General features: G+C 44.3%; 3 protein-coding genes across 5 annotated transcripts in view; 2 read left to right on the top strand and 1 right to left on the bottom strand.

Moving 5' to 3' along the window:
- Positions 1–5,289, bottom strand: part of LNX2 (ligand of numb-protein X 2) — a 73,344-nt gene extending 68,055 nt beyond the window's left edge. The window contains exon 1 of the mRNA XM_036917358.2: positions 5,060–5,289. The gene's annotated coding sequence lies outside the window, so the exon portion shown is untranslated. The remainder of the gene's footprint in view (positions 1–5,059) is intronic.
- A 1,714-nt stretch (positions 5,290–7,003) lies between these two features.
- LOC118928298 (protein POLR1D-like) overlaps positions 7,004–12,695 on the top strand; it is a 40,170-nt gene continuing 34,478 nt past the window's right edge. Inside the window, exon 1 of one of the 3 annotated variants that reach the window (XM_036917361.2) lies at positions 7,004–7,143. Coding sequence is in view for 1 of the 3 variants with exons in the window: in XM_036917360.2 (XP_036773255.1) it covers positions 7,118–7,143 (26 nt within the window). In the remaining 2 variants the exon portion in view is untranslated. The remainder of the gene's footprint in view (positions 7,144–12,695) is intronic. The other 2 variants (XM_036917360.2, XM_057490086.1) reach the window with 2 other exon arrangements.
- LOC118928297 (DNA-directed RNA polymerases I and III subunit RPAC2) lies at positions 7,011–8,665 on the top strand. The gene is made up of 2 exons (XM_036917359.2): positions 7,011–7,143; positions 8,086–8,665. The coding sequence occupies exons 1-2, from the start codon at positions 7,118–7,120 to the stop codon at positions 8,459–8,461; spliced, it is 402 nt and encodes a 133-aa protein (XP_036773254.1). The 5' UTR covers positions 7,011–7,117; the 3' UTR covers positions 8,462–8,665.

Here is a 12,695-nt window from a genome sequence, read left to right as displayed (position 1 = left end):
AGGTGTTAATGCAACAGGGAATGGGAGGTGGGGTGGAGTGAAGGGATTGGCAAACTGCCTCCATCCAGAGGAATGGCACTATAGCATAAAGTGTGGGGGCAGGAGGGCTGGAAGGATAGGATAGGAGGCCATGGTCAGAGAACATGATATGGAAATTTTAAGATTTCTAATGTGGAAAATTGGGCGGAATGTTAAATACAGTGGAAGTGAAGGAAGTGAAGGGGAGTTGAGAAGTCAAGGTACTAGAAGTGAAGTGTATCAGTCACGTGCTTCAAATAATTAACTCTTGACTGAAGGTCTCAGGATTTTACGTTCTACAAGGGCAAAGACAATCTCTCGTGTTCCACAAAGCCCAGTGTTAATAACACCTTGTATACTTAGGTACTCGTTGAATATTATTGAAAATCAAAGTTCAAACATCAAAATCATGTGGAAGGAAAAAGTGGCAATGGTCACAATAAAAAATGAAATAAGTAACATGTAAGTGAAGGACTCCAATTTATTTGTTCAATAATTATGTTGTGAAATAAACAGCATTAAGAATTCTGATAAAAGATTAATTTTTGAGATTGGTAGCCAAAACAGCGATTTGGCAGGGAGGTAGTGGGGAAGGGATGTAAACATTTCCCAGACTTACTTTACTTTTATTTGAAAAACAAAGTAATAGTCAACAGAGCTTCTGGAAGCTTGATTATAGACAAGTACATCTTATTTTACATAAGATAAACATAACACTTTTTACAATGACCCTGATTACATAAGTTAAAGCAATTTGTTATTTAAAAAAGCTCTACGACATTCTTTCAAAAAAGAAAAAAATTAAAATCTCATTTGTTTTCCACATTTGAAAATGGTATGCTTTTTAAGTGGACATGTAATTATTTATAGCATACTTATATAAGTATATGTACTATATACACTATAGTATACTTATATACCATAGATACTTCTACATAGTCACAGTTTTAGTTGCCTATTGCCTATTTTCTGCATTTGTTTCTATTTCTTGGTTCTCCTACCCAGACTAATTTGGAGGAAAATCATTTTTCCCTTACATAATTTCTCCACTGAGATCCAGCCTCTCAGAAGCAATAGTCCTAAATCTCAAGGCTGGAAAGCTAAAGGTGTAAATTATGCTGAAACCCTATCGGCCCAAAGCACATATACTCCTTTCAGCTTTTCTTATCAAGACATCAGAGACTGCTCTGGAGTTTTGCTAATAACCAAGAGACGGCAAACTTATGATGCAACTGTCAGGTTAGCTTTGAACAAAGCAATATATCTACGGAAGTCTGTTCCCGCCTACCACACCCCACAACTAACACAGTAAAATGTGAAAAAGGAGGGAATCATAAAAATAATTATAACAGCTGGCACTAAAATCACTGTCTCTTAATTGCCACAATTCTATTATGGTTCCTGTATCCTCCTATAGGTACATGAAACACTTTAAAATTCTCTCCTGGCTCAAGTCTCTCTTTCATCTTCCCTCTGACCAATCATTATTCCCAAAATTTGGAGAAGTCTGTGGGCCAAGACAGATTAAAGCTGACATACAATTCATTCATTCATGCGTACATTCATATTTATGGTTCTAAGTACGTGGGGATTCTTCAGTGAGCAAAACAGATATGATCCCTACTCTTTGAAGCATACTTTTTGAAGTGCAGAACCTACAATACCTGCCTCTTTTAAAAGCATACTAACTAGAAGATGAATTATTATAATGTATATCATGGGCACTTGCTTTACAAAAAATTCCTCTTAATAACTTCTCATTAGGCTAATACACAAACTAGCCGTTTCTTCTAACTCCAATCAACCAAAAAACTTACATAACCATAGATTTTTCTATGGTTTTGTACTTTCTGATCAAGAGAGACATATGAGCGGAAAACTACAGGGAATTTTACTTTGTATAGAGAATTATATATATGTATGTGTAGATATGTATAAACACACTATATATATGTATGTGCATATATATATATATACACATATATACACACATGCACATATACATATTTTTTTAACCAACATTGCTTACTCAGTGGAGTAGAACCTTTGAAATGAGACCTTTAATTCTTCTAGAAATCTTGTTGGATTTCAACACAGGAAGGTAGGCATAGAGTGAACTTTGTTTAGCTCAGTAAGCTTTGAAAAATGAAATGGTTCTGCTAATAAAATTAAAAAGGTTGGATTTGGAGGGGACAATCAGAAAGGACTAGAAAGGCAGGTGCCAGCGAGATTATATGAGCCTGGAGTTCTCCTGGGATGGTAGCCGAAATGTATTCTAAGGATAGATATGCCTAATATTCAATATCAACACTCCTGGCATGGCTATCATGTAAACCTCTCTTCTGACTCCCTTTTCCACAAATTTTCCATAAAGCTTACAACACCCACAAAGGCTTTCTGTGAACTTTTTTCTTTTCATTCTTTCCTGGTTCCTGTCAGACACATCTACCCAACAACTTCATCAGAGACATCTCAACCACCCATAGGGCACCTCACTGGGTTGGTCCAAAACTCTTTATCTTCCCTTCCCAACTCTTACCGTCAATTCCTTTCAACTGCTCCTTCTCTTATCTTTCAACATTCCACAAACTCATTAATGTTGTCATCGTCACTAAAGGAAAAACTAATATTTACTGAACATTTGATATATACTAGGTACTCTGCCAAGGGCATTACATGTGTAATTTCATTTAATACTCAAACCCTACTAGACAAGTACTATGATCATTTCCTAAATATCAGGAAACTATCAGCTCAGTTAGGATAGTAATTCTAAGGGTAAGGGTTGGAATTCAGCCCGTTCTAACTCCACAGCCAGCTTAATCAGTACACTCAATGCCTCCAGTCAAAAAACCTAGGATTCATCCTCTCTCATTAATCACATCTAGTCACATACCTAGTCCAACTGATATTACCTTGTAAATGCCACACTATCTCTACTTCACTGCCTTTGCAAAAATAACAACTAGCACCTACAAAATCTTCACTATGTGCCAAGCACAATTCTAAGTAATATGCAGACTTTTTTCAAGGTTTATCCCCTCAAACCCTATGAAATGAAGAACCTAAGGAAGAAAGAGGCTATGTAGTGAGTGATAGAGACAGATTCAAACTCAGACAATATGAATCAAGAAACCCTGAGAGAACTCCTATAGTATAACAGCTCCTATTCTGTCTTATTACCTCCCATCTGGACCCTCACCATCCTCCAGACTGCTGCAGATATCTTTCTGGAATGCAAATGTTATCATGACATTCTCCTGCTTAAAATTAGCAGCTCTGTATAACTGACTGGATAAAGTCCAATTTTCTTAATTTGGCATACAAAATCCTTCATGTTCCTGTTCAAGTCAGTTCAATAAATACTTGATTGCCTACTGTAAGCAAGGCAAAGTGCTAAGTGCTCTGAAATGAATAATACACCAGCCTCTGGCTTCTACTCCAAACCTAGACTTTGTGTCCTTCGGCCAGAATAACCTCACACAGATCTTATAATGCAGCACCCTCCATGTTAGTCCTTTGACTTGGAATGTACCTGGCAAAATCCTACACCAAATTGAAGAGGAAGTGCCTATGTCACGCCTTCCCTAACAATCTACAGGCAGAAATGCTCCCCCTTTTAAGTTCCCACAGCATTTTGTTTAAATTACTTTTGGGTAGCTAGCGGAAGAGAGGTATGGATCAGCTTCCAAATAAGAGTATGAGCAACTTCAGGACAAGACATACCGCTGCCATCAATGCCTGGCATGCAGTAGGCACTCTATCATTTGCTGAATGAATAATGAAAAACTTCTAACTTGATGAGTAAAGAGGTACACGATACAGAATTAGGAATGTTAATGCAACATATGAGTGACCAAATTAAAAGTAGTGTTACTCTACTTTGGTTCCGATTTGGCCCACATTTTACCCCATGGGAAAACTCATTGTGGGACATGGACAAGGTAAAAAGGCAAAACTTTGTTATTCATAGCTCAACAAAGCTGTGGCAGGCCAAAAAGGATACTAGATCAAAGTCCATTTTCTAAAGGGGTGTGGAGATAGGAATCAAATCTATCAAAGTAAATAAAACTGCTCTACTGAGATCCTACTTCATCAGTGCTGCGTCAGAGTACAGCAAGGAAAAAAAATCAAAATCTGTCCTGGGAGGAAGGCCAATTTACATTTAAGTACTATTGCTGCGAGAATGTGAAATTCTTAAAGTGAAGGCTGTTCCAATAAACCGGAGCTCACAACTGTTTCCTCCTCCTGAACTGCCACTGCTTTTCACTCAACTTCGTTTCTGGTATCTGTTAAAAAGAAGCATCTGTATAGTTAATCCAGGCACAAATGGACTGTAGCTGCTGGCAGATATGAACACCTTCATTCATAACCTTCCATGTAAACTAAAATATCCAAAGAAACACTACATATAGCCAAAAGTTCCTCTTTTGAAATACGGCATAAAGCTTTGAAAAGTGAATGGTGCTTTGTGTGCAACTCAAGATCCGAATTTTGAAATGTCCCCCTCGAAGATGTCAAATCTCACCCTCTCCAGCCTGAAGGGAAAGGTGGGCATTCATAGGCAACAGGCGGGGCGGGGGATCTCTGCCCCCATTCCTTTCCAGGGTAACAATATCCGGTGTAAGGCAGCTAATGCAACTCTCATTCACCACACACAGACACAACAAAAACTCATCCCCAACCTCTCTCCCCACTAAAAAAGCAAACGACGCGAAGATCGGCAACACGGTGGCCCAAACCACCAAATGGTGACAGCCGGGGGCAGCCAGCCTCTCCCCGGCGCCTGCCCGGCTGCGGGCACCCGACGCACGGCAGCCCATCCCTTCCTCCCCGGACGAGGGCGGCCAGCCCCACACCCGGGTCCACGTCTCCCGGAGCCCCGGCGAGAGAGCAGAGCCGCGAGGACTGCTGCGGCGCCGCTCCGGCCGCCTCCCGGGGCGCGACGCCGCCCCACACCCCACCGACGCCCGCACCTGGGGCAGCTGCCCGGGACCGGCGCGAGAGCGCGGAGCGAGACGGGCAGGGCAAAGTTACTCACTGGGAAAGCGCGGCTGCCCGGAGCGCGCACCGGCTCCTGGAGCCGCAGCCCGGCACCAGCTCCGCTCTCCGTGGCCCGCTGCGGGAACCGGGAGGGAGCCGGCCTCCGCTCCACCCGGAATCGCCGCCAACGCCGCCGCCGCCGCCGCAGCGGATTTCCTGGCAAGAAGCAAACTCTGGCCAAGACTTCACTTCTCAACCGCCCCTGCTGCCTTCCCGGGGGCGAGCGCCAGGGCAGAGCAGCCCAACCCGACACACACCTGGACCAATCCGAGGCGCCATAGGGAGGGAAAGGGGCGGTCCAGAGGGCATCTCCACCTATCGGAGAGATTAGGGGGCGGCCCAGAACGGGCCGTCACTCCCGGGTTAGAGTGAGCCCACTCCGCCCTTCGCCGCCTGCCCTCCCCCACTCGCTTTCGCCAGTCCACGCTACTTGCCAGATTTCCTAGCAGAAGATACCCGGGAGTAGCGTCTGCGCTCTCCGCGGACCACCGCTAGGAGAGTGCAACAGCTGGCGGAGGCATTGAACATCTAGGGGAATAGGGGCGGGGAGGGGGCAAGTAGAACAGGTGGCGCAGGAAGGCAGAAATGTAGGTGTGTGCGATGAGAGGACAGCTAGAGTAGGGTGGTAGGGACTGGGGCTGACCGGGGTGAGGAGAGCAGGAGAGCGAGGAAAGGAGAAGGGGTTATGTCAACAAGAAATATTAAGAATGAACGTTTCTAAGAAGTGCCTGGCCTTAATGCTTGGATTATCTAAGACAAAGGCCTAATTTATGGTCTGTAGGGCAAACGTACATCTGCTTCATGTTGGGATAGTTTTCAGGGGAATGCCTTGTGCCTAGATAATGATCAAAGAAATACCCCGTAATGACCATTTCTGTACGTGCTAACTCGTAGTTTGAGACCGTAACTTTGACATCATGACATATTCTTTGTTAGAAAACGTATATGATCTTGTAAGAAAGCTCGCCTCTGCGGAGCACTTTTTCTACCGAAGGGCTGTGTTTCCGCAGAAGCTGTGCTAAACCTTGGCTCAAATAAAAACTCTTTTCTGGAGTTTGCTCTAGGATTCCTTTTCATCCACAGTTATTAGCGAAGAAAAACACCTGAGGGGAGGTGAGAGAAGAGGTAGGAAGGCAAAAGGAGGGCAGAGAGCGAGCCTGGGTGGTGGAAGTTTGCCCAGGCTGGAGCAGAGGCACCTGGGAACAAAAGTGAGAGGGAGGTTCCGAAGGTGAGGAGGTTTAAGAAGCCTAGAGAAAAGAGGAAGTCCAAAGCAAGGGAGGACTGCATACTCCAGGAGTATAAAAGATTCCAGGAGCGGAAGAATGGAGGCCGGGGGTGCGGGGTGGGGAGGAGTTTTCTTCCCAACTCTCACTGCCCCCAGAAATAAAAACAAACGCTTGTCCTTTGACCCACTTGAGATATGCAGTTGCAAGATCCCGAATGAAACAGTTACCTGCCCTCGTAAACCCATCCTACTCTGTCGTGGAATTCGTCAAGGTGTATTGGCGGACTCTAGTTTAAACCTGTCGTTCATACCCACCGCCCCCAAACTCAGGGTTAGGGGGTGCTTGAGAGTAACACCATCCCCCACCGGTGCAGCAGTGAGTTAGGACGAGGCCAGATTCCCTCCCTAAGAAGGAAGGTGATACGGAGGCGTCAGGTAAGGCCCCGCCCCCTTCGCCATCACCTCAGGGAAGGTGCCGTGGGCTAAGCTCAGGGGTCCACACACCGGTCTCGGCCTCGCGGTGAGGCAGAGGCCGGACCCCACCTCAGTCGCGCTACCTCCGCGGGCGGGCTACCACCCCGAGCGCCAGCTGCGCCGCGTGGGCCGTGTCTCCGCCCTCCTCGCGCCGGGGGCGGGGCCTCGGGGACGGAGCCTGCACGCCCCGCCCAGTGGCTGGGCCTCGCCGCGCCGCTGCGGCTCCGCCTCCCTCCTTCCGTCCTCCGCTCCTTCCGACTGTTGTTCCTTCCTTCCTGCTTCGCCGCACGGTACGAGGTATGGGGCAGAGCCTTCGGTCGGCCAGCACCACCTGAGGATCCCAAAAACCGCTACGCCATGGAAGAGGACCAGGAGCTGGAGAGGTAACGGCCGGGCAGCGGCTGGCGAAGGGGCGGGCGGAGGGGAGCCGACCGCGCCCTGCGAGGGAGCCGGTGGCGGAGGGGCCCACGGCCGGCTGGGGCCTTAGCCTCCGCGGCCCGACCTGGCGGCGAGGGCTTAGCTGGAAGGACCAGGAAAGAGAGGGAAGTGGGCGCCTTGGGTGGGGGACAGAGAGGGCCCCGACTGGGAAGAGAGGCGGGGAGACGTGGATGTGTTTGAATAGGGACGCTCAGTGCTAGATATCAAGGAAGACAAGTTGTGGAACCAGAGTTAGGTACCAAACCAAACCGCCCACCCCCAAGTAGAGCAGCAAGAGTAAGTAAAGCTAACGTATAAAATCACGTACCAGGCCACAGTTGCCGGAATGATGGCACTGGTGTGGTCATTCAGGCCTTAGTCCTTGTAGTGCCTCCGCTCTGCAGACTGTCATTTAGGCCACTGTGCGCTTTCTTTTTCGGCCTCCTGCTTGATTGACTCTTCCCAGGCTTTGCATTCTAGTTTTCTTACCTCCTGCAAATGGAAACCATAGTTGGGCCTGTATGTTGATAATCAGTGGTTTTCTGCTATTTTAAACTCATTTTCATCCTCTAGCAGGGCCCATCCTGTTCTAACCCTATTCCTTTCTTGTGACTATACCAAAAGAGTATTTTAGCAAACATTCAAATGCGTTTTAAGGAAACCCCCCCTTGTGGACTCCCCTATGTGGACAGTCAAATGGAGAAGGGAGAAATTAGAAGCAGTAAATTAAATATTTATCCATAGAATATGTGGAAGCAGGAAAGTAAGGGGCTAATGCTAATAGTTCTGTATAACTGGAGTGCATTAAGAGTAATGAAGTGTTTCGTTGTGATACAGTAAGTGAAAAAAAAGCTAGCTACAAAACTATATTCAGTATGATCTTATTTTTATAAAAAATATGTGTGTAGAAAAATATCTGGATTGAAGACCTCAATGGCTGAAGGCAAGAGGAAGACAGCCCTGGAAATGGTCCAGGCAGCTGGAACAGATAGACACTGTGTGACATTTGTATTGCATGAAGAGGACCATACCCTAGGAAATTCCCTTCGTTACATGATCATGAAGAACCCGGAAGTGGAATTTTGTGGTTACACTACAACCCATCCTTCAGAGAGCAAAATTAATTTACGCATTCAGACCCGAGGTGCTCTTCCAGCTGTTGAGCCATTTCAGAGAGGCCTGAATGAGCTCATGAATGTCTGCCAGCATGTGCTTGACAAATTTGAGGCCAGCATAAAGGACTATAAGGATCAGAAAGCAAGCAGAAATGAATCCACATTCTAGTCCCTTATGCACTATACAGGAAGGACTCTCCTCTAGAATATTCTCTTCGTGATCTTGCAAAACCCAGAAGTAGAAGCTTGTGATCACAACATGATCTGTCCTTCAGAAAGGTGTGCTTCTAGCTTTTAATCCAATACGGCTGTTGGAACCCCTGCAAGAAACCTTTGTATTCTTCTAATAAATTCCCTCTTATATTTAAACTAATTTGAGTGGTTTCTGTTCTTGGTACTCAAGGTTGAGTGTTAGCCAACATTGAAAATGAAGAAACTATGAGAAAATCAGGAGTCTAGACAAGGTCTTTGATCAAGGGATTTAAAGGGACTATGCATTCATGGCTGTGATTGGGGAAGAGGAAGAGATGCAATCAAGCATCACCCCAGATAAACTGGTTGATTTTTTAAAAAAGGAAAGAAAGTGGGAGTAGAGGGATAACTTGGCTTCTTGCTAGATATTTTTTAGTAATTCATGAAAGAATTGCAACCTTTGCTGTGTTTGGTTGGTTGGGCCAGCGTGGGGAATAATTTGAGAATTTTAGGTTGTGACAGGTTCCATCATTGTGGTAGCATTTATAGGATAGATACCAGTTAACTGCTTTAGTTTCAGGACACTGTTGGTCAGAAATGACCTAAGTAAGTCAAGACAGTTTAATTATATTGTAGAAGGAGAAAATCAGGCTGACCAGGTAACATTTCTGTTCCTTAGGTAAGTAAGTGTAGCCTAAGGTTTCATAAAAGAAGCAGTATTTGGGAGAAAGGAGAATTCCATTGAGGAAAGTGAGGTGTTTTTTTTTTGTAACTTAAAATATGAGTGAGTCACCTCTTCCACCATGACTTAATTCACCCTAAATACCTGTCAGCCTTTGAACCTGAGCATCGCACTGCGCGCGCGCGCACACGCACGCACACACACACACACACACACACACACACACACACACGTGCTCCGTGCTTTGGAGCCTTTACACACTTCCATACTCTAGATAGCATACGTGTCAGACTCCCCACCCTAGGTTGGGTACTTGCAGTGCTTTCATTATACTCTTGTGTTTCCTGGTCTTGAATTTACTGTGCTATTGTTAGTTCCTATGTTATTTACCCACTACCCTAACCTGCAGCACAGTGCTTGATAGGTAGTGAATACTAGATGAATCCATGTGGGTAGTTATGACATGGAGCCATTTATTCACTCACATCACACCTCTTGCCTTACTAGTAGCCTTACTAGGCTACTTATAGAGCCTGCATTTACTACACTCAGCTTCTTTAAATAAATATACTTCTTTATTTATGGAGCACCTAATACTTACCAGTTCCTGGGGTAGGTATGCTAGTGGACGAGACACGGGTCTTATTGCCATGGAGCACACATAGAAGGAGTGGGAAAAAATGTTTTAAGTTGCAATTTGAAAAACAAATGTAGGGTCAAGATAGAAAACACAAGAGGGGAATCTGCTTTAGGTATGGAAGGTAGGGATTATCTTCCAGAGATTACAGGAGAAGAAAGACCTAACTGCAAAAAGAAGAAGTATTCTGGGGAAGTAGCATGTTCAGAAGTCTTGAAGCGGAAAACTGGTGGTTTGAGGAAATAAAGGTATGAGAGATTTGCATATCTTGCATGGTAAAGAGGAGAAGGCTCTATCCCATGTGGATTTGATGGGAAGAAAAACTGGGGTGGTGGATAGTGTGGATGTTAAGTACACTGGGGATGACACCTGAATATTTTGGTGGTAGTGTGGGGGAATGAATTGTACAGAGGCCAGAGTAGAAGCAAAGAAACTGCAGTGGCCTGGAAGGGCAATAAGCTAGAGATGGAGAAAAGAGGATGGATTAGAGGTGCATTTCTATTTAGAACTGTATTGGTAGACCTCAGGAAGTACATGTGGAAGGTGAGGAAACAGAAAGATGACTCCAACCTAGGTTTGGGGTCGAACTCCTGAAATGGGAAGCTTAAGAAAAAAATAGGCCAGCAGGTGGAGAAGGTGACTGAAATCAAAAGTTCTGTTTTGAACATGGTGGTACATGAGTGAGTTGAAGACTAGGAACTCTTTCTAAGCTGGAGATAAACTCTGCAAGTTCTTGCTATAAATATGATATAATCCATAAAAACTGGAGAGTGAAAAAAAGTAGGCTCAAGACCAAGCCTTGAGCAAACTCAGTATTTAAAGGTTAGGTGAAAAGGAACAACCAGTGACTTGGTAGGAAAGTCTAGAAAATAAGGTCATGAAAGCCAAGGCTTTCAAAGAGGGCATGTTGAATAAGACACGAGAACAGAAAAATGTCACTTGTCGTTAACGAGGTCGCTGGGCAGTGGGCATGTTAGTTTAGTGGCTAAAGAAGGCTAAACATTAACGTTCTTTGTACAGGAGAATGGCTTGGTTTGGGTTTTCCAGTAAAATATTACTGTAGGCCGTTGGGCTGCTCAGTTTACATGGCAGCAGGGAAGAGGAAAGATAACAGTCATGGGCCAGTGTAGGGAGACTGTTGGTTGCTAGTAAGAGGCTAATGCCAGTGTAAGGAAAACAGCACTTGACGGCAAAGGAGTCCTGAAGGGCTAAGTGGGTAAGGGTCAAAAACTCTGCTTCTTTTTTAAATGTTGCCTGTGAGTAGTCCTGTGGGATAGTAAGCAGGTTTATTTACGTGAAGTTTAGTACCTCTGAACCAGACCTGTCAAGAGATGAAAGCCAGGTTTAATTAGTGGCCATAGAAGTGTAGAATGATGGTAGTGGACTGAGGTAATCGCAGTACATGTTGGTAATACGACCCCCTGCCATATCCTCGCGGCTTCATTGCTACTAACAGGATTTGGCACCACCGATCATGCGTCTCACTGTCTTGAAACTGTTTAGGGTGGCCCTAAACTCACAGGTCCATACAAAACACCTTCAGAAGACACATGGGAGAAAGGGGAAAACAGGGCAGGGTAGGCAGGATAACCAAGAGTCTATTAAGTGGAAGGAATCTGCATAGATCTCAAGAACCTAAGGGAAGGCTGAATTGGTCTACGAAAGGGTGGGGGAGATGAACATGAAAGACAAAGTGAAAAAATAACTTGATCGGTATCTCTGGTTTTACTCCCTAATAGCTTTTCACTCTAAATAAACTAATATTAATGACTCAAGATCAGAAATTCTGTTCAGCTGTAAAATACTATGCCTTTTAAAGAGCGAGTTATTAAATAAAATGATTATATATACCAAGGGCTTTTAGTATATGATAATTTGAGTACTTGCATAGCACTTTCATTTTCAAAGCACTTTACAAACTAATTATTTATAAATTGCATATAGCTGTAACATCTAAGTGCTCTAATTAGTTGGTGTAACGTACAGGTGCCTATAAAATCTCTGTAGAGCTAAAAAGATTTCTACATAAAAAATGGACCATTTAATACTATTCCAGCCAGAAGAGTGCCTTGCATTTCAAGAAGTATGGAAGTATATCGAGTCCTATGGCCCACCATTCTCCACCCATTTTTTTTTGTATGTTTCCACTAAACATGTTATTAACATTGTAGGCAGTCTCCAGATTGCTAGACAAGTCATATTTTTTGGTTAGCATAATTTAAAGTCAGAAACAATCTTTGTGGTATCCTTCAAACTGGGCTTCTATGAAGATTACCAAATCCATCAGTTTGCTTTCAAGTACTTTAAAGACCCCCAAACCCAGCCCTTCTGTGCCAGAACTCTTAATGTTGATTTTTTGTTTGCTCTTTGAAACTCTTTAAATTATCCCGGTGCAGTTACTCTGTGATCTGTATTCTTTTCATAATGAAATTCTTTCCAAAGATTGCATTACTGGATCTCTGTACAGAAATAACACACCTTGTGATGGTGCAGGCTTGAGAAATGGTAGAAATAAGAGAATATAATACAGGGCTGTCCTTAAAAGCCTTAATGTGATTTTAGAGAGGGTAGACAAAGAATTATATACCTGCAAATGAAAATAAATTGTATTTACGATAAAGTGCCCTAATGTGCAGCGTGGAGCATTGTATGAACGCAGAAAGAATGAGTGAGAGATGCTATTGAAGCAGTGATTGTTCCTGAGCACCCTCTCTGCTGGCCCTGCCCTAAGCCCTGGAAGCCGCAAGCAGGACGGTCATAGCCTGTCTTCCAGAACTCATGGAGCATTGAAGTTGGCTGTCTTGTAAGATAGAGTGTTCCAGGATAAATGGTTTCCTCTTTCCCAGTGTAGAGGAACTACTAAAGATTCCTGAGGGAGAGAATGCCCTGAAG

The sequence above is a fragment of the Manis pentadactyla genome, chromosome 2 (assembly GCF_030020395.1).
Source record: "Manis pentadactyla isolate mManPen7 chromosome 2, mManPen7.hap1, whole genome shotgun sequence".
Lineage (NCBI taxonomy): Eukaryota > Metazoa > Chordata > Mammalia > Pholidota > Manidae > Manis > Manis pentadactyla.
The sequence above is the reverse complement of the archived record's forward strand: the minus strand, read 5'-3'. Positions and strand labels throughout refer to the sequence as shown.